Here is a 26,665-nt window from a genome sequence, read left to right on the forward strand (position 1 = left end):
TTTGTATAAAAACGTTAGTAAATAAAATAAGTATTTAAACTTGATTTACCTATTTTTTAAAATGGAATGAAACCGTCCATGATGCTGAATTTTGCACGTCACAGCGGTGGCAACGCGCTGCTTATCGGCACGCGCTTGATGACAGGAAGTATCGTTGAAACATCAAAGGTGACCTTGATATTGTCCACCGACACGGGTGACGAATAGTTATATCGAAGGACAATTATTGGCAATTGGCGCCGCTAATGAATTATTATCATTTAACTTAGAAATCATCATGGAGATCAGACGTGTGCTTGTTTTGCTGATTTTTTTCGACCTTCTGTCTTGCTTATTTTCCACAGGAAGAGGTAAGTAAATAAATATATTTACGGCTACTTTAAAAGTTCTATAGATCTACAATCAATAATTGTAATTTTATTCAAAAATATTCATTTTTCATCATACCAATATTACCTAGAGTATAACTGTTTCATTACAGAACTACATTCAATTATTCAAAATAGATCTAGATATGAATTATAGATTCTTAAATGCATATGATGCATGTTGGCAGCCTACTTCAAATACTTGAATGATTACCTAGTAGAAAAAAAGAGTACCAGAGTGTTTTTGCTCTTATGCAATACTTGTCTTTTTTCTAATAATTTTCAGGTAGAAATTTGTTTCTGTTATTTCATGTAATCATATAATTACTACATGTCCTGGTTCATTATATTTTTGGATTATGGAGGCTGTACTTGTATACATAAGATTTCAGATTTTCACAAAACAAGCCGTTTAAAGTCATCTCTTGCTAAAACAGAATTAAATTATCAGAAGTAAACTAACTTTTACATCTAATTTGCAACATGTCAGTTTTAATAAGTATATACCCCTCACAGGAATTGGTATTATAAGTAACTTTCTCAGAAAATATCTTTGACCTGAGGGCATTTTAGCAACTTGAAAGCTACTATTTAATTCATACTTAAAATTCGGTTTGTCTGCAGAATAATGGTTTGCATGATAAGTATCATTTTTATGCCCCCACTTTTGGGGGGGGCATATAGATTTGCTCTTGTCCGTCCGTCTGTCCGTCCTTCCGAAAATGTTGTGTCGCGCGTAGCTCTGAAAGTATTTGACGTAGAGTCACAAAACTTTACAGGAATGTTGGTCAGCATGTGTAGTTGTGCACCTGGGGTTTCGCGTCCGGATTCATTCAGTCATGTAGAAGTTATGGCCCCTGACTTTGTAAAAATTGGTCATTTTAATGTTGTGTCGTGCCTAGCTCCAAATGTATATGACCTAGAGTCACAAAACTTTACAGGCATGTTGGTCAGCATGTGTAGTTGTGCACCTGGGGATTCGCGTCCGGATTCATCCAGACATGTAGGAGTTATGGCCCCTGACTTAGTAAAAAATTGGTTATTTTAATGTTGTGTCGCGCATAGCTCCAAAAGTATTTGACCTAGAATCACCAAAGTTTACAGGAATGTTGGTCAGCATGTGTAGTTGTGCACCTGGGGTTTCACGTCCGGATTCATGCAGTCATGTAGAAGTTATGGCCCCTGACTTTGTAAAAATTGGTCATTTTAATGTTGTGTCGTGCCTAGCTCCAAAAGTATATGACCTAGAGTCACAAAACTTTACAGGCATGTTGGTCAGCATGTGTAGTTGTGCACCTGGGGTTTCGCGTCCGGATTCATCCAGTCATGTAGGAGTTATGGCCCCTGACTTAGTAAAAAATTGGTCATTTTAATGTTGTGTCGCGCATAGCCCCAAAAGTATTTGACCTAGAATCACCAAAGTTTACAGGAATGTTGGTCAGCATGTGTAGTTGTGCACCTGGGGTTTCGCATCCGGATTCATTCAGTATTGTAGGAGTTCTGGCCCCTGACTAATGTCATGTAGTGGGGGCATCTGTGTCCCATGGACACATTTCTAGTTTTCCATGTTTTCTATTGAAATATAGTGTTATACTTTCATGGGATGGAAAATTAAGAGATGTTGTATATTTTCTCATGATTTGCAGAGAAAAATCACATACAGCTGAAAATTGTCATTTATTGATAAAAACTGGGGGAAAAAACTGTGTTTTAATTTTTTTAGATTTCAGTAACTTAATTTAACCCTTAGCCTGCTGGCGGCAGATGATTCTGCCTTTGCGACCAGTGCAGACCAAGATCAGCCTGCACATCCGTGCAGTCTGATCATGGTCTGCACTGTTTGCTATTCAGTCAGTAAATTTTCAGTGCAAACCCCTTTGAATAATAAATGGTATGGTCCAAATTGAAAGATGGACCAGTCCATTATAGAAATACAGCAGGGTAAGGGTTATGCTGTGAATTTATATGTAACAACTGAAAGAATACACTGTACTATTTGGGAAACTCTTGCCGTTGTAATTGCCCTAACAAATATCATTGTACAAATTTTGAATTAATTTAATTTAATTTAACTGAATACCTTAATAAACAATTTCTGACAAATTCCCTCCCCATTTCAGAATAACATAATTCTAAATTTAATGTTTGAAATGTTCTCAAAGATGTTGAATACCTAAACATATCATTAGGCCTAAAAAAATCTTTGTTTCCGGTAATATACTAAAAAAAATTAGGGTGGGTAGGTCAGAATTTTTTTTTTTTTTTGATTTTTTTTTAAGGGAGACTTTTTGGAAATTATTTTTTTTTTGTCAAAAAATGATTACAAATAAGGGGATTATGCCTTTAGAGCATGACAGTAAGTTGATTTCTAACAACACTGGGCATGTTTAAAGCATAAAAAGTATAGATTTGCATCTTTTTGTTAAAAAGTTGAAAAAAAATATTATCCTAGGCCATAAAAACATTTAGGGTCGGGCCAAAAATTTAGGGTAGGCCGGGATACCAGAAACAAACAATTTTTCTTTACGCCTTATTGAGCATTTATAATATAGATGACTCCAATTTTAGGATTTAATTATTTTGGCAAACTTCTGGAAGTGCAACAAGTACTAAAAGTCTTGTCTTATTTGGAGACAGATGCCCCCTCTCCACCCAACACATATTAGGCTAATACTTCTATTTACTTATTTCAGCATCCAAATGGTGATACTCTGTTGAGCTGTTTTCTTTCTGCAGAAGTTGTTACAACAGACCCTGTTGAAAGTTCTTTCACTGATTCAGATATGGTATGAAATGTACTTTAAATTTTTAAATGCCCACTGTAGTAAGGTAATAGCAATTGCTGGTCAGTTATCAATTAGAAACTTGGCCACCCATTCTTATAAAATGGATAGATAATTAGATTGAATTTATTTTTTGATACACAGGTATGTATTCATTAGTGCTGGTCAAGATTGAGTAGGCAGACTGGAGTATCCAAACAGAAGTCATTGGGGATGGAGTCCATGGAGCAAAGTCATTGGAGCTTGGGTCTCTGGATTGGGGTCTCCAGACTGGAGCCTTCATACTGGGGTCTTCTGACAGGTGCCTTCAGACTGGGGTCTCAAACGGGAGTCTTCAGACTGTGGTCTTCTGACAGGAGTCTCTGTACTGGGGTCTCCTGACTGGAAACTCTGGATTATGGCCCTATGTTTTCTTTTCCTCTAAATGATCATATAGAAATGCTTGTGATCTGAAGTCTTCATTCATTATTTTTATGATCTGGAATGAAGGCGTCTTATTTTTCATTTATCCATCCATCACTTCCCACCATTCATTTCTTGTCAGGTCTTTCAAACACTTTTCATCCAGTTGTCACCAAACTTAATAAAATATTTATGGGCATGTTATCTCAGACAAGTCCAGTGACAAGCTAAATCTCCTCCGGAGTACATACTTTACGTACATAGTACATTAAGTAGGTGGGTATTCTATTAGGATATTGGTAACAACCGGTCTAAATAGCATTCGTTCCAAAAATAACATCAAATATAGAAATAAATAGCTTTTTAAAGTAGAAACTGAAATTCTTTTTCAGGTCCACATGTCGTTTCTATATGTAGGACATACGCACGAAGACATTGATGCCTCATTCAGTAAGATCTCAGAAAAACTTAGAACGACAGATGCAGAAACAGTTCCCCAATTACTGAATCTAGTAAGAAACATTGAAGATTTAAGTACACTGAAACTATGGGATGTTAAGTCATGGCTAGAATCTTCACTAACAAAAGTAAAAGGCGTCAGTGAACTGTTACATTTTAAAATTACGAAAACATCTGGAAAAATAAAGGTTGTTTATAAAGGCAACAGCATCAGTTATGGACTGTGTTAGATGGCAGAGGTACTTTTCTCAGAAATCTACCAACTTCAAAAATAAAACAGTTAAAACCAAACTATAAAAACATTCTAGAAAAAATTGAGACAATTAAAAAACAAATCAGTGCAATTAGTTACATGTTTGAAAGCAGTGAAAATCATCTTTGGTGGAAAGCTTTTTTTGGAGAAAATAAATACAGTGATGCCAATGAGAACAAAAGAGGACATTATATGGATTACCCAACTACCAAAACAGCAAAAAAAACAACAAAGAAACATTAAAGACAACCTGGATCCAATACTTAGAAAGATGTTGGAAAAGGAAACACTAAAAGTAGACCTGTGGTAATTATATAAATACTATGTATTATTTATAATTTATTATGTATTTGTAATGTGTTAATTGGTGAGTTACGAGTGAAATATAATATATATTTTTATGCATCTGACTGACCAATGTAGGAGCCAATTTTACCAAATAATTTCACCTTGTTTAGAGCATATTGAATGGTTTGGACATATACATGGAAGGTCAAGGTCACATTTGAAGGTCAAAGGTCCAGTCATGTATGAAATAGCTACTGTTAAAATTTAAGATTAAGACATCATATCAGAACATTTTATTAACATGATAAATGATATTTTCCAAACATTAATTTTAATTTCTCTGAACACATTTACAGTTATCCTGTGAAAAAAGACGAAATTTAAAAACTAGCCGAGGGAAGCAGAAGTCGAAAAAAACAGAGCGTATCCACGGAGGTATTTGTTCGGCTTATATTTATTTTCAAAAATAATTCAGTTATATACCGTAGTTATATCGAACAGTTCACCTAACCATCCTTCCATGGCACCCCATAGTCTGTAAGCAACTGCCTACTTTTTCATGCAAAGAATCATTGTATATTATAAGTACTAGAAATAATATACTAGTACACCTTGGGTTTGGAGTAACTCAAAAGAATCTTTTAACAATAATGGACTGGCAACAACCTAAAAATTAGTTTGTCATGTTTGTAGAAGGTGTTAAAATGTGAGTGTTTCTTCAGCCAAACTGTTTTAGCCTTAATTTAGTGCAGATAAAGAATTAAAGCTGACTTTCATGATGAGAAAATGGCTACTGCCATAGAATAGGCAATAACACAGATCTATATCATGAAAAAAAATCTGAAAAAATATTTGGTTCTGAAAAATAACACCAAGTTTACAAGGATATAATGTACTGTGGTTGTTGTTTCAAGCATTTTAGAGCATAGTGCCAATTTAAAAATAATTTCCTTTCCTTTTCAATTGAATCTTAAAAAAAATATAAATATATTTGTTGCTTCGTTTTGTTTATGTTCCTGTATTGTGTATTTCAGGAAGAAGTGGTGTTAACCGTCAAAGCACTGCAGTACAGGTCAATAGAAAAAAAAATAAATCAACAACACCAGCAGTGCCAAAGAGAAACAGACAAACAGGTAAAGGAAAAACAGTGTGCATTTTATATCAATGTTTTTAGAATAATAAAGGTATTAATTTGTTTCTGTTTAAATGATTAATTGGGTGAACCAAAAGTGTGAGCCTTTAATTGCGACCATTTAATAACATCAAAACTGACCAAAAAGCAAACATTATTCAGAGTTACCATAACATTCAGTGATCAATAACTTACTAGAAGAATGTCTCTATAACTTGGCACACATGTATATTAATATAAATGAGCCGCGCCATGAGAAAACCAACATAGTGGGTTTGCAACCAGCATGGATTTAGACCAGCCTGCGCATCCGTACAGTCAGGTCAGGATGCATGCTGTTCGCTAACAGTTTCTCTAATTCCAATAGGCTTTAAAAGCGAACAGCATGAATTTCCCGACCAGACTGCGGATGCGCAGGCTGGTCTGGATTGATGCTGTTTGAAAACCCACTAGTTGGTTTTCTCATGGCATGGCTCAAATGTCTTCCAAAATACTGGACCTGTAACATTAGTTTAATTGTTTTATTCATAATGATAATTAACTCTTCCTGATTTAATCTGCCTCCCTGTTCTGTTAAAATTCAAAACTGTACTGCTCCATCTTTCAGACAGTACCATGTATAAGTTTGTAGAGGAGTTAATAGAAAAAATACTTACATAAAAGTGAACAGTGCAGATTGTGATAAGACTGCACAGATGTGCAGGCTGATCTTGATCTGCTCTGGTGGCAAAGGCATAAACCTTTGCCACCAGTAGCCACAAAGTTGAGACATTCAGGGGTTGTTACTTAATTTTTCTTTTAATTATAACATGGTATAACTGTTATTTGTCTTCAGGAAGGCGAATCATGAGATGGAATAGCTCAAGATGGATCACCATACTCACCGATGATGAGAGGAAAAGACACATATGGTTGATAATCATCTTCGAACTTCTGGGACATTTACTACTGTACATTATCTATGTTTTAATAATGACCAGATGTATCAAAGAACTTTTTGTTATGATGGACAGAGTTTGGAAAGCTATTTTGTTAGCACACTTGGGTCAATTTCTGTGTGTTCTTACAGTAAACACATACTTGGAACACTTTTGTTTTGTGTTTTGTAATGTTAAAAAGTCATTTCCGTGCAGTTTATTGGTTTCGTATCCTTCCAGGCATTCACTTAGTATTACGCAATAAACAATCAGCACATTTTTAATATCACTGGAAGACAAAGCACTCAAAGGTATCATTGTGATCTCCTTTTTGTCCGTTGTCAATCTGTACGTCTGTTCACATTTAGTTATATAAGGCTTGGTCAGACTGTTTGTCTTCATAAAATCTCGGCCAAGTTCGACAGTGGATCATGTAGGTTTAAAAGGTAGTTCACTAGATCAAATTACAGATAAACCTTGTGAACACTCTAGAAATTTTTAAGTGTTATGGTATTGGATCACTAATAGAGAACCTCCTTTTTTGAAGAAAATTCCTAGTACCATCAACCTACTTTTACAGCAATTTTTAGGGGGGTGTAGGTTCAAGCCCTACTGGGACCATTTTTTTTTTTCCTTTTTTACTAGTAAGTTTTTATTTCTTTCAATACTTATTATTGATGTTTTGTACAAAATGCTGATGTCCGTACATCCGATAGAATTTTCGTGTCTGTTGTGTAACTCTTGAAGCCTTGAAGGATTTCAACGACACTTGGCACAAATGTTCACCACATTAAGATGATGTGCAGAGTGCATGTTTCGAATGGCTCCCTTCAGTGTCACACAGGGGTCAAACGCCATATGTCTTTGTTTCATGTATATATTGCTCTGCATTGCGGTGCTTTTGTTTTTATTTGGCAGATACCATATTTGTTCGCTTACTATAATTTTCATAGAATTACTTCCCTTTGATGTTGCTAAAAATAGTTTATTTTGTAATTATGTTATTTGCCTTGGGTAAAAGCCAAGTATATTTTTCTGCGGTACAACATTAATGATACATTCAATTTTTAGGTGAATTTTGACATATCTGATTTTGTACACTTATTTTTCTGTTGACTTAGATTTTTTTAGTTTATTTCTTCGCTTGTCTTCCTGTTGGGCTTCAACAGTCAGGTTCTTTGATAGGAATTGATATGCCAAAGAACTAAACTCTGACTTGCCTAATTTTCGAGTAATCTCCCTTTATCATATGTTGCTTGTCTGGTGTATAACTGGAAAAGTATTAGAGAATTTGATTGAATATTAATTTAGTGAGAGGCCATTGAAAGTAGGTGCAGTGTCAAAGAACAATAACTCTTCCTTGCCTAGTTTTTCAATCACCCCTTATACAAAATAATGCTTGTCAAGAGTACAAACAGCATTTGACTGAAACATAATATAATGATAGAAGTTATTGAGCAGAAGTGCAGTCAGGAATAACCATATTTCAACCATATTTTTGTCAAGCCCGCTCAAGGAATCGAAGACATAGTTGTCCAAATGGCTGTTCGGTACCGTCCAAGTTGGTTTGTCCGGACCATAACTTTGACTTGCATGGAGCAATCACATTTATATTTGGATTGCCATGAATGTTAACCTCAGTTAGACAGAGTGTCATGCCCAAACCGCAGGTTCCTATCTCAAAGGTCAAGGTCACTCTTGGAAGTCAAAGGTTAAATTCAATAATGACTTTGCCTTGAGCATTTTGTCTTCGTGCATAGAGGGATTTTGATTTGTTAATTTTTCACAGTTTTCATCTTGTATATGAATTTACAGACAAGTAACAACTTTTTTGCTTTGTTAGATTTACATTTCTTACAATTTGTTAATTTTTCACCTTTTCATCTTGTTTGTAAATTTATTAAGTTTCTCAAATTTTTAAGAATGATAAACAAGTAAATCACTTTCAGCTACTTCGTAAATTTACGAATTATGTCAGATTTACAATTCTTCGCATTTGTAAATTTTTCACAGTTTTCATCTCTCTCGTAAATTTTCAAAGTGGAACTTTTAAGTTTCTCAGAATTTGCAAAATAGAAATTTTAATCACTTCAAGCAACTACGTAAATTTACGAAGCTGTTACTTGTACATAAATTAAGAAATTATGTCAGATTTACATTTTTTTCACTTTTATAATTTTTTCACAATTTTCCTCTTGTTCGTAAATTTTTGAAGTTTCTCAGATATTGGCGAAATAGAAATTTTAGTAACTTCCAGCTACTTCGTAAATTTACGAAGCTGTTACTTGTACATAAAATAATGAATTATGTCAGATTTACATTTCTTCGCATTTGTAAATTTTTCACAGTTTTCATCTTGTTCGTAAATTTACGAAGTGGAAGTGTCTCAGGTTTTTGCAAAAAAAGAAATTAGTATTACTTTAAGCTACTTCCTAAATTTACGAAGCTGATACTTGTACATAAAATAACAAATTATGTCAGATTTACATTTCTTCGCATTTGTATTTTTTTTTTCAATGCACATTTCTTTTTTATACATATGCAAAGCTGATTGTTCCATTTTTATTTGTTACCTTATTTCATGCCAAGCCTTGGCAAACTTCGTAAATTTACGAACTACTTCTTTTGAAGACTTTTAAAATCCAATTAATGTATTAGTTTATAATGAAATTTTTACGACTTATTCCATTCGTAAATTTACGAACATGTCTTAATTAATAATATCTTAGTGCTAAAACTTAAGTATGTTTTTATTTCTTATGAAATGCCATTTAATGGTTGTTTGTAAATTTACGAACTTTATATATATTTGAAAATTTCCAAATAACATCGCTTTTGGCAAACTTCGTAAATTTACGAACTACTTCTTTGAAGACTTTTAAAATCCAATTTATGTATTATGAAATTTTTACGACTTATTCCATTCGTAAATTTACGAACTTGTCTTAATTAATAATATCTTAGCGCTAAAACTTAAGTATGTTTTTGTTTCTTATGAAATGCCATTAAACGGTTGTTCGTAAATTTTCGAACTTTATTATATTTGAAAATTTCCAAATAACATTTTTATTATGTATTATATGTATTATATATATAATGAATAAATGTATCATGACATGTCATTTTATGTGTTGATTTTTACTTCCGTTGAAAAATTTACGAAGAAAGTATGTTGTAAATTGGGAAAAAAGCACGTAAATTTTTAGGTGATGAGGTTAAATGTGTGAAGAAAAGCGTGTTGATTTTTTCTTCGCTAAAAAATTTACGAAGAAAGACAAACAGAATTTGGAAAAAAAGCGCGCTTTTTTTTTAAGGTTTTGGCTGAAAAAGAGGAATCTCGATATAAAATCCTCTTTTAAAATACAACAAGTTTAAAGATATTTAAACTGTAAAGGGAAATGCGTCCAGTTTCCTGGCAAATATTCCGAGCTAAAAAGTTGAAGTATATACATATAATAAAGATTTCTACAATAGAAAATTAGTCTTGTGTCATCCTGCACTTACATATTGTTTCTTTGTTTTTTTTAATTTCTATTTCAGTGTATTTACATTTACATTCAATAGGGTTTAGACCCCATTTTAATGAAACAACTTAAGTTTATTCATTGACTTAAGTGCGTTTATTAGCTTTAAAAAGTTAAAAGTTAAGCAAATAAACGACCTTAAGTCAATTAACATTTATGCACATATGTTATTTTCCCCCCGAGATAAAATATTGTTTACTGACGTAGTTTGAAGACATCATGTAAAATTTAATCCAGCATATTCTATTATATTCTGAAACAATACTGATTAACAGTGTATGACATTTATTTTTAGAAATAAATTCTGGAACCTTCTATGATACAATATATAGTTTGATATTTTAGATTAAGATAGAACCTGGTGTATTAAACTTAGACTGTAGATATTGATGAAACTGACCTGTATTTCTTAATAACAAAACATTACCAGTTTAGATATTTAGTATTTTGAAGGATTATTTAAGGGATTTACTAAAATTTGTAGATTTAAAAAGTTATCTTTGAAGAGAGAAATTATAATTTTTTGATATATTAAAATTACGTTTGAACTGTGTGAACTATTGTGGAATTTATTCTGATTGGATTTAGATTTAACTTGGACAAGCTTTTTACACATAAGACTGGATTTTACGGCTTTTTGAAATTTTTGAAGGTATTTTAATTGTTACTTAAATTCATGAATAAATTTTTGTTGTTTTAAATAGTTGCTGGTTTGCCTTTCTGTTGATTGTATCTACTGTAATAAGAAATTGTAACCCTTTGCCTTGACATAACAAACTTATTAGATATTTTCTTGGAATTTGGAGCTAGACTGTTAAACTATTGTCAATGCAGTTCGCTAAGAATATAGAATCGTGCAACGGTCTGATTCATTTCCAATTCATGTTGTTACAGACCCAAAATATTAAAGCACTGACCAGGACTCGAATCAAGTATGTCGCACACCTATTTCATAAGGCAGATACTGCCACATCAGCTTAGTGATAAAATAGTGTAAGTGCACACTTACCCTCTAGCCGACTATATATCGTGAAGTAGATTTGTTTTAGGCGATGGCTTGTTCAGAGTACTAGTACTCCGGATCATCGGTGAATTTACTTTGTTAGTTAAAGGAAAATTTTGTTTAAAACAAACTTCTAACATTTTAATCGTTCAAAACTGCCTAAATATTTCTTCGTTTTGTTTTGGTATGAACTTGCTTTAGTTGCCAGTACCAATGAAAAATAACTGTCACATAATCTTTTGTTAGTGATCCCTCTATAGCAGGCAAACGGCGGAAACAACGAGCTTTGTCCAAATTTCATTCACTTGATGGAAAAATACAATACACCCTCTCCCCCACTGATTCGCAAAAAGTCATAATCACTTGTTGTCGATTAGTTCTATAACAAAGATCCATTTATTTCTATTCCATTGTTTACATTTACTCGTTACCGATGTACGTAAACGTAACAGTCCAATGCCCAAAACGAAAGAACACGAAAAACTGTTAGAACTGCTTGTGTTAAATGACTGAATGTTTCGTTCATTTTCAAAATCGGTGAACATTGCCTCGAGTTGAACGAAACCTAATTTATATAGTTAGAATTCCATCCTAGAGAAATACAAATGCGAAGTTGCAAGTTATCATTTATCGTTTTGGGCGGTATCTTTCAGTTTCAATGAAAATACGAAAATTAGATTTCAATTTTCATGTTTCCTACTGTGGTGCTCACATGCAACACATCACATTTTCGCTTCTCGCACTTACCGGTATTGTACAAAGGTAATATTATCGCACTATTCCATATTCAATTGTCCTGCATATTCACGTCTCAAGTTTGTACCCATAACAGAGCATTTAATCGCCCTTTACGTTGGCCCTTTACATATAAAAGAAATAACGCAAAACATTCAATTTCTATTTGTCGCTCGACCCTCGCATTGTGCTTCATTGTGACAGGCAAATATATTTAGTTTTGAATATAATAATTTTTGGTGGAAAATCAAAAAGATAATTGAATAAATAGAAAAAGTGGAAACTCCACAGGTCGCTCAACACAACAAAAACGAAAATGTTGAAGGCTAGGTTTGATTGAGCCTGCTCATGGACGGTAGTGGAAATGCATACTTCCGTCCACGCCCTCTAGCCCCGGGTTGAGCAGAACTCAGCATTTACATATGTTAAAAGTACAAAAAACAGTTTAGAGACATCCGCAGATGTGTTCATACGGCGGTGCACATGGAACCTTCAATGCTACACTAGCGTGTAATTCCATGAAAAGCGGCGTATGGTCCCCAGTTAAAATAATGGGTTTGCCCTAAACGAGAAAACAATGAGCAGAACTAAACAAACTGGAATTTAGAAAGGGAATCTGAGGTTATGGAGCCTGCATATCACAGGAACTGCCAAAAGACAAAATTAAAAAGCAGGCGCCATATCCAAGGGGTGATTATACAATACCCAAAGCTATAAAAGCGGGTGTTTTGGAACCACCCAGGCCGAAATGCTCGTGTTCAGAAACTAAACAGTACCAATAACACGACATAAAATTCATGCTGAACGATCTGAGAAGATCGAAATAAGCCAGCTCTCTAAAATTTACAGAGAATTGCAAGGAACACGAAGGTTACTGAAAATGAATTTCATTTTGTAAAATGTCTTGCTGATTTGTCGATTTCGGTATTCATTTTAGTCAAATCTATACAAAAATGTATATAGCTTATGTAATGTAATGCTATTTAGTTGATGTATATGGCTACCGAAAATCTAAATGTGGTCGAGAATGATGACATGTTATGTACATTTTTCCGCCGAGACGAAACAAAAAGCTTTTGAATATTTTCTGATATGCTAAAGTTATTCAAATCATTTTTGTATCGTTCTTACTCAATTCAAATTTAATCTTGTTTTCTACTCTCCGACACACTTTCCTATAAATGAAAAGCAATGTTTCAGGAATAAAATCACGAAACACTCCTTAACTGAAATTGCAGCATTTTCTAAAATGAAAAGAAAAAATAATTGATATGAAACAGTCAGGTATAAAGCACATGTATGGAGTTATATATATTTTTAAAGTCTTGGTGTAAACCTGATTATGCGATCATTTGAATGGTTGTTATAAAATCTAGAAACATTACTCATGGATAAAAAGAAATCTTTAGAAGACATCACATTCTTAAAGGCACAGGGATATAACATAAGAACAAAAGCTCAATACATAGAAGGTATGGAAAAAAAATACAAAATATTTTTCTAACTTAGAAAGAAAAAAGTGATCAAAAGATTGTTTTGAAACTAGTTATCAACAATGACACTATTAAGGATGCTAAAAAAATATTACACGAAACTAAATCATTTTACAAAAACATTTACACGAATAATTCGTCAATTAACGCATTGCATATTCTTTCGACCTCGAATCAATCTAGTTGTGAAGGAGAATTAACAGAAGTTGAATGTGCTAATTCGCTTTTAAAATGCAAAATAAAAAAGTCCCGGATCGGATGGTTTAACAACAGAATTCTACAAAACCTTCTGGAACGACATAAATCAATATTATATAGCGTCAATTAACTTATCATATAGAAACGGCAACTTGACAAAGATGCAAAAACAAGGGATAATAAACCTAATTCCAAAGAAAGATAAAGATACAAGTTTATTAAACAACTGGAGACCTATTTCTCTGCTAAATATTGATTATAAAATAGCAACTAAAGCAATTGCTAATAGATTAAAACCTATATTAAACGACATAATTGACCGTTCACAATCAGGTTTCTTAAAGGGAGATACATAGGAGATAATATAAGGCTTATAAGTGAAATCATTGACTTTTTGAATGCAAACAATAAACCTGGTATAGTCGTCTTTGCTGACTTCGAAAAAGCGTTCGATAGTATAAGTCATAAATTTGTCTTTGATTCACTAACATTCTTCAACTTCGGACCTTCGCTATTACAGTGGATTAAATTATTTTATAATGATATGCAAAGCTGTATAACCAACAATGGCCACCTTTCGGAATTTTTTTAAATAGAACGTGGAGTTCGTCAAGGGTGTCCCTTATCTTCTTACCTATTTATAATCACTATTGAGATACTTTCCATTACAATAACAAAGAATAAGGATATGACAGGCATAATAATTAATGGAACTGAATTTAAAGAGTCACTCTTTGCAGACGATGCAACTTTCTTTACTAACGGAACTGAGAAAACACTAAACAATCTTTTAAACGTCTTAGATTATTTTAGAGATTCTTCAGGCCTGAAGTTAAATGCAACAAAAACTACAATACTACGGGTTGGATCACTACAAAATGATGTGAAAATATTCTGTAAAATGAAACAATTTAAGTGGATGCCTGACCAAGCCTGCACATTAGATATAACATTCACTAACGACTTGCAAACACGAATCGAACAAAACTATAATACGAAACTTAATGAAATGATTGCGACATTAAACAAATGGAAAAAGCACAAATTAACGTTAATTGGCAAAGTAACAGTTATCAAAACATTTGCACTCCCCAAAATAATATTTCCAATTACTTCATCTAATAACCTTAATAAAAAATCACTGTATGAATTTCTATGGGATGGAAAACTTGAGAAAATTGCAAGAAACGTCATTACACAAGATTATAAAGACGGAGGCTTAAAAATGATTAATGTTAGGTCATACATTGCATCAATCAAGTGTAGCTGGTTAAAACGAATATTTAAAGATGATACTGCAATATTGAAACAAATTTATATAAAAGAAATTAAGGCTTATGGTGAAATTCTTTTGTTTGCAAGAAACTGTGCAAAAGATGATTTAATAAAAATGATACACAACGGATTTTAAAAGATATTGCAACCAGTTGGGCAGAAATAAACTTTGAAACCGACGTAACAGAGATACACAAATATCTGGAATAATTCACATATAAAAATAAATCGGTCTATTTTAAAACAAGGCATTCTAAAGGTAAAAAATACATAAAAAGACCTGTACGATACAGACAATAAAGCGATGCATACCTTCGATAGCTTAAAAAGGTTGTATGGTATCCCCACAACTGTTTACCTAAAATATCTCTCCCTTATTTCAAGCATTCCTAGACAATGGAAGGCAAAATTACAAACGAAAAGGTTTGAACAAACCAAAAGTTCCTACATTCAACAGGTCTTAAAGTTACGTAAACCAAATAAATTTTTATACTTGACACATTTGAACCGCAATACAAAAATAATCAACAAATCTGAAAATAAATGGAATAATTGATATGAAAGCTTATAATGGCCTCTTATCTACATGAACCTCTTTCGGGGTACCATTGACACTAAACTAAGAGCGTTTCAATACAAGTACATAAAACGCATCCTTCCTACAAATGACTTCCTTCATAAATGCAAAATTGTGAACTCAGGTCTTTGTGACCTGTGTAATATGCACACTGAAACAATCTTTCACTTATTCTGGGAATGCCCAGTAAGTCAAGCATTCTGGTCAGACGTCACACGTTTCTTACATGACAACAATATAAACATACAACTTAACTATAGAATAATAGCTTTTAGTCCAGTATGTAATGCAAAAACAAAAGCTATTGCAAATTTCATACTAATGATGGCCAAAAATTTCTTATATAAATGCAAACAGAACAAGCACAAACCATATATTGCACATTTCCTATCAGAAATAAAACAACGAAAACAAACTGAAAGTGTCATAGCACAAACTAAGAATAAAATAGATACGCATAATGCTAAATGGAGCAATATAGATATTTAACAGAGAATATATACATATAAATACTCGTTTCGAAACACGACTAGAAATTCAGATAAACGCCACAACTCTTTTAATCTCCTTTCTTAATTCTTGTACTATTTTTCTTCTTTACTCTGTAAGCAATGCCGATTTCAATATGTTTCTGTCAAATTATAAGATTGGTAACCTCGTATTGCAAGACAATGTATAAATGTGTAGAACATTGAAAATTGTGTATTGCTTTGTATATGAAAAAATAAAATAAAAAATAAAATATCTAAAAATTCACTTTTAAACATACGATCAAATACACTCATGAGTTGAAACTGATTTTTCTCTCTGTACAAGCTGAACAGACGTTGAATAGATATGTTCGCAAAAGGTATCATTAATTTTAATTGTTTATTATAAGTAACATATTCACATCCTATAAACGACTGTACTCCCCCTATTTCTGTTGCGACCGATCATAACAATAAACAGACAGGCCAATGGTAAGAAATCGTCTTTAATAATTTTGTTTTACTCGGTATGTGTATTTACGTTTAACGATAAGTCTAACACAAATATGTGTATATGGTGATATAATAGATAGAACAGACAAGCAATGTTTTCAAAATGTTGACTGATAACACTCATTGCATGAAAATTCACTCGACCAAGTCACGAGTCTGATAGAAACACAATAAATAAATTTGCAATACAATAATCAATGATGTGTTCTGAAATAAGCATGTATGCTCCATAACTATATGTAAATACAAAAATGTAAGATGCTGCATATCTGTTGCGTTTTTGAAAGAAATTACTTTTTATCTAGTCGGTTAGAAAACATTCACTGTATGCCGACTTGCAAATTTTGATATTTAAATTGAATTATTTATATCGAAAGCTGTGTGTTATTTAGGAAGTATAAATGTATTAAATCACGGCGGATAGCGAACACGGCGGCAGTATGTCCAGGTGCAACTAGGGTACATGTAATTGCACCTACATTGATACTTTTCACAAACATAGAGAGCAATATGAAGCAAACGCACGTATACTAATTTTTCGGATGGGATTTAAAATGGCTTACCTTCGTTTGAATACATCTCCGGATGTCTCTAAATTGTTTTTTGTACTTTTAGCATGTGAAAATGTTGAGTTCTGCTCAACCCGGGGCTAGAGGGCGTGGACGGTAGCATGCATTTCCACTACCGTCCATGAACAGGCTAAATCAAACCGAGCCTGCAACATTTTCATTTTTGTCGTGTTGAGCGACCTGTGAAGTTTTCACTTTTCTCTATTTTACTTGCTGCCATTTTGGATAAAAATGTGTTCCTGTAATTTTTTGAAAACTATTGCACATACCTCTTAAACTTCTAACACACATAGAGGCAGTATGATGTTAATGCTCCTGTTATTCTTATCTGGATTACATCCAAGATGTTCGACTGTAAAGCACTTTTCCACTAACAAGCACAGGCATAGGTTCAGTGTTTATTTTCTATTCAAAAAAAAAAAAAATACTGGACCCGTACCTGTGTTAATTAGCATTCACTTCGGGCCCATATATCCACTTATGCTTAAAAATCATATCCTAAATTATCCTGTATCAAGATTATTGTGCAGTCAGATTGTATCACAGACCCATTAAAATACAAATGAAGTAAAGTAGAAGTATTAATAACGGTAAAAACATACATTAGTGTGAGCAGCATAAAATACGCTGCATAAAAAATTCAGAAAAGTAGGTTATAATATACATATTGCAGTAACTCTTCGTAATTTTCCCCGTTGAAAGCACTACCTTAAAATAAATTCAGTTTTTCATTTCTGGCACTTTTGCTTGTAAAATGTCTTGCAAAATTTCATTCACAAAATGTATTTTCAGTAAAATTAGACAAGTTCCATGTTAAATTTCGTGTGTTTATGGCAAAGACAAAACTAAAATAGAGATTTTAATGTGCGACGCTGTCAATAAAGCGATCCACATACAATCAGGCGCCGTTTCACTACAAATCACCCCACTTACTGTTCATGATATGACAATTATTCATTGTAGTTACTGATGATATTTAGGTTTCAATAGACTGAAGTTCTAGAAAGTATAGTCTTGTACGCGACGCATCGTCTCAGGGTCGCGAAAGTTTGTGTCAAGTTATTTCATTATCCCTTAATGCATAAACAAGTTATGGCACCGACAAAAAATCGACCCTGTTTTACCTTTAAGTGTCACATAAAAGAGAAAAGGAAAACAATAAGACGGGTATTACTTATATATTGCCGATGTTTGTGAAGTTTGAGAGAGAAAAATGTAAAAGTATTCAAGTAATTGCACGCCTAAATTTATGAGGGCACACACACAAACAGGCCGAACAGACAGACTCCTTCGTTTGTGACTTAAACTTATGGAGAAAGAAATACTACAGGAACATAGGAAAACCGATATTTTATGTATTAGTCAGTTGCAAACAGGCATACAGTCCCTTTTACGAAAGTCGCGAACACCTGTACAGTACTCAAGCAAACATGCATACAGTCAGGAATTCCACCGAATCATCTGTCGTTGGCGGTTATGAACAAATTTAAGATTCTAGCAATGATTTAATTTGATTTTACCAAACTAGTATTGTTTCTTTATCCATGAAACAGCGGGACTTACATGTAGATCATTCTTCAAGCAAGAAAATATGTACTTTTGACGCCGACAATGTACAATTTCTGGACAAAATCAGTCTTCGATCGAGTTTTTTGTTATAATATTACCTTTAATCAGACCAACACTTCATATACAGAAACAAATCATGTCCAGCTTCCAATAAATGTTAAATATACATACCATCAAAGCATATCAGTCACTTTAAAATTGTATTTTCAAACTTTTAGCTGTCAGTTTATTTTTTATCAAATTCTAAAGGAGGAGGGGGAATACAGTCGTTTATATGATGTGATATTTTACAGAAGACATATTTTACATTATAATTATAATAATCATAGTCTGTTGGGTTTAACGTCGCACCGACACAATGATAGGTCATAATGTGACTTTTCAGCTTTGATGGTGCAGGAAGACCCCAGGTTTCTCTACGTGCATTATTTCCTCACGAGCGGGCACCTTCTGAGTAGAACCACCGATCTTCCGTCAGCCAGCTGGATGACTTCCTCACAAGAATAATTCAACGGCCCGTGTGAAGCTGGCACCAACATCGATGAGGGGGTAATTTTCAGGAAATAAAGGTGATAAAGGTGAAAATAAAGATGAAATCAGTACCGGGCTGAGGACAGAAAAACTTAATTGGTCATTTCTGTTGTGTTGTGTGTATAACGTATTCATCTATGCATGAACCTTGCTGTCCAGATAGGTTACCTCGAAACTTTGCCACTGATGTATAACGGAGGCGCGTGTGATTTTTGGCTATGTGTCCTCTATAGTTCAGTTGGAGGTTCTATGGCTTCGCAAACAAAGGGTCAGTAATTCAAACCCCACCGGAGGAGAGACTCTCTTTATGAATGATTAATATAACTACTAGAATTGAAATATCTTCAGTATCAAATACTTTCCCCAAAATCTACAGTGACTTTGGGAGGAGAAGTCCATATTGGAAACCGGCAGCGACTATAAAAATGCAAAATATTGTACCTAATCTTATTTTGTTTGGTGGGAAAGGGCACAGTTAATACCACACTGTTGTCGGAGTTATGAACCGCGTGATATTCAAAGTAAGTTGTCATACGAAATAACTTGATTACTGATTTTTGAAGCAAGTTGAATAATTTCAGTGTTTGAAGGAAAATTCATTACGACGTCAGCTTTAAAATAAAAGTAAAAAGTTAGAATACGTTATATAATAATGGTTGCAAAGTTATGACCCTTATCATAGATAATGCTTATGATAAAGAGGAACAATTGTTTGAAAGCTGCAGCTAATTGGATTAATAAAAACAACAGAATTATGAAAAAGGGATATAAATCATGAAATAAGGTGTCGAGTAATTTTGTATCTCTTATATATTTAGAAAATACACCTATAGAATGAAAATGTATCAAAATTTAACCTGAAATTCTAAGTAAAAATGAAATGTAATACATGGACCAATCTTCTATTTAGTTGCAGATTGAATTGACAAAAAAGCCTCTTTGTTATATTGTAGTACATGTATTAGAGTTATTGCCCTTGCAAAAATAATATAGAGTGGTGATGAGAAATAAGCACTACATTCTTAAAGTACATTTATTCGTAGCAGAGATAATTTGAAAGAGCATCAAAACTTTAACCTAAATCGAATGCAGATGTTTGCGATATCGGATGAGTATGAATGCTCTCTATGTATTTCATTTAGTCTAGCTGAAAATACTTACAACAATCGTTGAGGGTCCTTCTGCACCATATTCTTCATTTTTCTTAAAAAAATCAAAAGAATTTATCATTCTATATTAAAGCAAACAATATTATGTATACTTTATTTATATATGTATTTGTTATTAAGTTTTATTTTAAAGTTTAAGTGAATCATATCAAATATCACACTAGAGTTAAACAATAATTTTCTTAGAATGACTATAGGTGATGAAAGTACAATTAGAGCAATTTGTGCATTCTAAAAGAGTTTAATTGATATTGTCTGGCTAAATAATCAAACACCTCACTTTAAGTAGGCTGACTGTTTTGTGCACGAGCAAATACTACCAAGTATCGTAAAATATCGAGTTGAGTACAACTTCCCAGATCAAGATAAAGTGCACACTTAGTTGACACTTGTCTGTTTTATTCAAGTTTTCTTGGAGTTAAATTTTCATATCAAAATTCATATAGTGTTAAGTCGTCAGCAGAATGATCAATATTTCCTTCGTTTGTAGATAATGTTATGTCACTGATACAAAGTAAAATGACAGGGAACCGGAAATTGAACCCTGGGGAACGCCTGGAGTATTTGCCATTGGTTCCGATCCAACTTTGATCAACTATTTCGTGTTAGATACATACGGCTGAAATAATGTAATTGCACTCTCTTTCAATTTTTACAATCTTAGTTTATGTAGTAAAATAGTATAATCTAAAAAATATACCTGCAGTCTATATGTCTTTAAACTTAATCCCTTCCTCGCGTGATTTAGTTATTTTCATTTAATGTTAAGTATGCTTTAAACATTAAACGCTACAAGGGATCAGTACTACCGGTAGTTTGTAAAAAAAATATGCAACTTATATATAATAATACCAACCTGATGTAATCTCTCTGCGTCTTGTATATTGAAATCCTCGTTCATTTTCTTTGTCTGCTGTGTAGCCTCCTCCTCCTCGTGCCGGAAACGCTCAGTCTCCATTCGGTTTTGATACTGTAAATTATTTTGAATTTGCAAGCACTTTATTTTATGTAATTATCGATCTCGACCTTTTCAATCATCTTTTGAAATTTCAAGATATCCTCTGTAGTGAATACGCGAAAATTAATACCGTAACATGTTGCTCAAAGACAAGTAAAAGGTCATAGATATGTGCCAATTGTCTGGTGAAAATGCGGACTCCGGTTAGGAGAACGTTTAGATGTTATTGTTTTCCCAAAACAGAATTATGTAAGATCGAAATATATTGCACTCCAGCGAACATAATCTACAAATCTAATTTTACGAATCGCGCAATCACGATTGAAATTTTAAATCTGAATTCTCAAGCAAAAAATATTTTGATTATACATTCACTTATACTTTCATTTCATATTTTAAGTGTTTGCATCAAATTTTGGTCCCAAAAACTTGATATAAAACACGGTTGTGACGTAATTCTTTGTTAGTTTTATCTATTATATAGGTTATTGTACCAGTAGCTCTCTATACACACTATTATTTTACTATTTTCTAAACATAATGGATACGTAAAGCCCTGCTCCCCGGCTATTCAAATTCTTCTGTGTGTATGCAACCCATAGGTAAGAGTTAACGGTCACGTGCCACACTTTAGCACGCAAAACCACAGGTATTTCATATAGAATTTTATATAAAATAGACTCTATTTTAACAAGTGTCACTGTTCATAGTCAGGGTTTTCATGCTTTTTCAGTGACAATTCAAGATTAAAAGGTAGGACGGGAGCAGGGCTTTAAAGAATGGACAGTTAGCAGGTCATGGACATGTATAGTAACAACCTTGTGCGTTGAGAGCTGAGTGTACATCAACCTATGAAATTCAAATGTTTTAAACAAACAAAAAAGAACGTATGACTTTGACCCAAATCGGGGCCCCCGAATTATCAGTGAAATAAAAATCAAAGGATGGTAATATTTACAGAATGTTTGTTTAAATTTTCAGTCGTTAGAAAGTAGAAAACAAATCATCTTTGTATACCCCTAAATTGCAATAGAATAAGTATCACAGAAATATAAAAGGTATGGCTTTTCAGTCTAAAATAGCTATAAAAAGGCAACATAATGTTCAAAATCATAATTTTCCTTTATTTTTCAATTCTGCAGACCTATCTCATCATGTTGTTTGTGTAAAATTGGTTAAATTGTTTGCCATAACAGAGATCAATTGTAGTCCTACTCAGAAATGTGCAGTTTCACCTTTCTAGTACAAAGACAAACATTTTTTTAAAAACTTTTTGGCATTACTAGAATATTTGGCCGTGATGATCCTTTTATGACGATGGGATTTTATCCTACCATTTATCAGGTCGAAATATGTAGGCCGTGTTTCAAGTATATGTTCTATAGGCAGTGTGAACTGGGCCAAGAGTTCGAAGCTCAAACATTTTTTCATTTTAAGAGGACAGTCACGGTAACGCTATTCTAGTACACCTCAATACAGAATGGTACGGTGACGGTTTTCAATGTCTGGATGAATCGACCGTGACTTTGCGTATTGTGGCGTTTACTCAATTTAGTTAGAAATTTACACAAATAACCATATTTATGCAGTCGTTTATTGTATTTATTAAATCTAAACCATTCATGGTGGAAGTAATATCATTTATCTCACATTGTCTTGCACGGAAATGGAGTAAATTTACGGACTGCGGGTATTTGAATTCATCTCAAGCGTGGTTTTGGGCTGTATTTTATCCGAGTCAAAAACCACTCTGCTTGTTTTGTACACGAATGCCCTGTTAGCACCAATGATTCAAATACACAGAAGACAAAGCATAAGGTAAGAGGTAATCCTTTATTGTAAGAAATCGTGTGTATCTGAATGAAGCAAGGGCGTAGGAATTTAGTAAAAGTCTGTGTTGATATATATATAACATTTTTTAAGCAAATACTTCTTATAAACAAATATATTGGCTTCCGCAAGCCTCGGGATGGATAAACGTTTTTCCAACTCGGCAGATAAACTTAATTAAGAAAGACAGTAACCCAATATTCTGTATGTCTTGTAATAATGGTATTATTTATTGTAATAACGAAATATTTCTCGTAAAAACGAGATATGAAGTCGTCATTTAAAGTAAAGATTCCGATGTTATGTGATACGGGTAATTTTCTTGTACTAATGACAGAATATCTCATAGTTAAGGGATAAAATGTCATTTTTACGAATAAATCTCGTCAACGTTTGCAGTTCGGAGATAGCTGTCAAAATTCCGTTTTCTGTGTTGTAATTGAAATTTTAGTTATGTTAGAATAAAACAAAAAACAGGCTCAGTTAAACCGAGCCTGCAACATTTTCGTTTTTGAGCGATCTGTGGGGTTTCCACTTTTCTATTGATGTTCGTAGTTTCTCATATCAGCCATAGAAAGGAAATGTAAACTAAAATGTTTTACTGTTTTTTTTAGAATCTTTAAATCAAGGAATATTGATTTCACCCTAACTTATCATAAAACAGAATTTTTATGGTAAAATAGCATTTTCTTGGCATGTCTGTTTCATTGTTTGATTATTAACTGCTAAGTAATATATGAAAGGAATAGTTACATACATTTTTGAATATCTTCGCAAAGATCCACGATGTGTTAAATTACAATCTGACTAAAGTACTTGATCTTCTAAACGAAGATCTGAGAATCACCCATTCACATTCGTCTTCTGTATATTTTGGATTTCCGACGACAATGCGACGCTGACATCGCGACATATCGTGCAAAAATTGCCAACCCGACGCACAGTATTGCGAAGCGACATCACGACATTTTGACGAATGTCATATCACATTGTCGCGCATCATATCGCATTGTCGTGTGTCGTATCGCATTGTCGAGCGTCGTATCGCATTGTCGCGATGTCGTATCGCAATGTCGTGCGTCGCCTTTGAGGAGCGACGGACTACATGTCACATGACACTAACAGGATTCCGTAAGAGATGGTGTGTTTGACGAAGCATTAAGTTTGAAGGATTTTTCCATATTTTACGATTTTAACATTTCATATAGTCCGACGTTTCTACGATTTTGACATTTCATATAGTCCGACGTTTTATCGAAATTATAAATATTCATTTAGAGCGTTCCGCAAAATGTCTTGCGGAAGGTTTTACAAGTTCAAGGTGGAACTGACTGAAAAGCGATAACTAAATACCAACAACGGACAAAGAATTCTAGTTTACACACCAATTGAACATACTCTTTTACTGAAAATATTGAAGATATGTCCGCACTCTCAAAGTGAAATTTACATCCATACACTTTCACAACACAACACGAAACTGTCAAATCTTCTGTATTATAAAGAATGATTTTAGACGAAAAAAAAAGTCTCATGGTCGGCTTTGAAAAAAATGCGGCCGGTTACTAACGTATTGTCTATCTAGTATGCATATGTTTATAATCGATGGATGTAACCAGCATTTATTGGTTTTAAATTAATTAGAAGTTATTTCAATAAATTATTAGTTCATATCAAAGCAGTTTGAAAGGCTAGTCCACGTGTATTCGGCGGTACCCATGCGTTAAATAATGGCCGCAGATTTTTTACTAGTGCCGTAGGCTAAACGTATTTTTCGTCTAAGCATGTACATACATTTATTCAGTGTTGTATTGTTCATGATATTTCATTAAATTACGCTAGAAGTATCTGTGTAATGTGTCGGGGAAGTGATTGGAGGTGCAGTTTTCATTACGGTAAACCAATATATCACGTGTTTGAGAGTTTTCCTGCATTACACTTCAATAAAATAAGCTCGAAATCTGTGCTATGCAAATGGCTGTCATTCGATTAAACTTGACACAGGGACATGTTGAACGTCCAAATATTAAAAGGCGCCCTGTGCAAGTTTAATGTTATTGAACTAGGCCAGCGAGTGCTCTCTATGAAGGCGAAGGTATGATTGTACGATGACGAAGCGCGACAAAACGATGACGATAACACGACAGACCGACGCTGGAGCGCGACAGTATGATGGTGACAGTCCATCGTACTGTCGCGCTCTGACATCGCATCTTCGTTCTTTACCATCGTACTGTTGCCGTCCTGTCAGTCATGCGCAGAACTTATTTGTACGACTTATTACCGCCTGAGTGTATAAATAGTGTTAAAACATGGTTTACTATATATCATTTCGATTCTAATATGCCCTTTATCTAAAACAATAGATAAGATGTAGTAGCGCTCTTTTTGGTGGCAACAAAAAAAAAATTAGACGTCACCGCACGTTAACGTGATGTCATTCTAGCGTAAACTTGTTTTTACCTCAACCTCAACCTCAACAGTGATACTTGGCAACATCCCAATGAAGACATTTACGCCTTAACAGAGACAAGCATATTAGAATTACTAATAATCTTGTGTAACGTAAATTTATAAGAACATAACCGAACTTTATAGAAGGAATACAGATTAACAAAGGGTTAGCGAAAACAAACGACTTTTTTTCTAGACATAATCAAATATTATTTATATTAGACCCTAAATATTTTTAATTTCTCACGAGAAAAGTGAACAATTTGTTATTTGTTTATAATTAACACTCTGCCAGGTGATATTCGTTCGAGTGTAACGAAAATGCAAAGTGACCTCCCCTTAATTAAGTTACGCCATTTGTAAATTGAGACGCTGAAAGCTAAGCTTATAACTAATCTCTATTAACCAGGTTAGTAGGCTTATATTATTTCATTTAATACCTTGCAATCATTTAGAAATGTCCTAAACCTGCATATCATAAGCTTTATTTGTATCAAATTACGTTTTCAATGTATATTTTGCCAATAACTAAGTTGTTTCAATAGGCGCTCTATAAGGTAATATAGTCAGACGCTCATTACGATATAAGTACTATACAAGTCAATGTAAATCATTAGCCAATCAGAATAAGATGTAAGAGGGCGCTGTTGTCAAGGCGAAAGGGGGCGCTGTGGTCGCTGGTTATATAAACATACGCTCCAGTTGTAAGAATTAATTCTGTCATAAGACATCAGCGGGTCGACAACAGATCTTCTAAAGCTTTTAAAGTTAAACCTACTATTACATCCGTCATCCTTGTTCTCTTGGGGGCAACGCTACCTGGAGAGGGTGCATGGATAGGTAGTAGACAGTAAACCGGGCTGCAGACTATTTGTGTTGATAAGCATTGAATATATGGGCATAGAGACCTGTATGCATCGAGACTCGTAGGCATCGAGACCCATTGGCATCGGGACAGGTACAGAGGCTTGGAGCACTTGAGACGTATACCACCCTTGGTATTGATTATAAATAATTAATAATTGAAGACACAGGAAGCTGTAATAGGCCGTAGCCCCACAGAGTGGACTGTGATTAAATAAAAGAGCCAGAGACTGCTTATTTGATTCCGATCTTGGTCTCAAATCATATAGGCAAAGAAGCCTAGAGGAAAATCTATTATCTGTAAATATAGTTTTAACAGTTATCGTGCATA

General features: G+C 33.7%; 1 protein-coding gene and 1 long non-coding RNA gene across 3 annotated transcripts in view; one reads left to right on the top strand and one right to left on the bottom strand.

Annotated features, from left to right (window-relative positions):
• LOC128552571 (uncharacterized) overlaps positions 1-21,195 on the bottom strand; it is a 43,834-nt gene extending 22,639 nt beyond the window's left edge. The window contains exons 1-2 of the mRNA XM_053533624.1: positions 21,085-21,195; positions 20,221-20,262 (exon numbers count right to left, since the gene is read on the bottom strand). Coding sequence (XP_053389599.1) covers positions 20,221-20,262; positions 21,085-21,186 — 144 coding nt within the window. The 5' untranslated portion in view covers positions 21,187-21,195. The remainder of the gene's footprint in view (positions 1-20,220; positions 20,263-21,084) is intronic.
• On the top strand, positions 314-7,628 carry LOC123544555 (uncharacterized). 2 transcript variants are annotated; one of them, XR_008369115.1, is made up of 6 exons: positions 314-350; positions 3,062-3,154; positions 3,946-4,571; positions 4,910-4,988; positions 5,588-5,686; positions 6,521-7,628. It is a non-coding gene; the product is annotated as an uncharacterized LOC123544555 (long non-coding RNA). The 2 variants fall into 2 exon arrangements; XR_008369114.1 differs by lacking the exon at positions 314-350 and having other exon boundaries at positions 2,623-3,154.
• Positions 21,196-26,665: the final 5,470 nt, after the last annotated feature.

This window comes from Mercenaria mercenaria, unplaced genomic scaffold (assembly GCF_021730395.1).
Source record: "Mercenaria mercenaria strain notata unplaced genomic scaffold, MADL_Memer_1 contig_2918, whole genome shotgun sequence".
Classification (NCBI taxonomy): domain Eukaryota; kingdom Metazoa; phylum Mollusca; class Bivalvia; order Venerida; family Veneridae; genus Mercenaria; species Mercenaria mercenaria.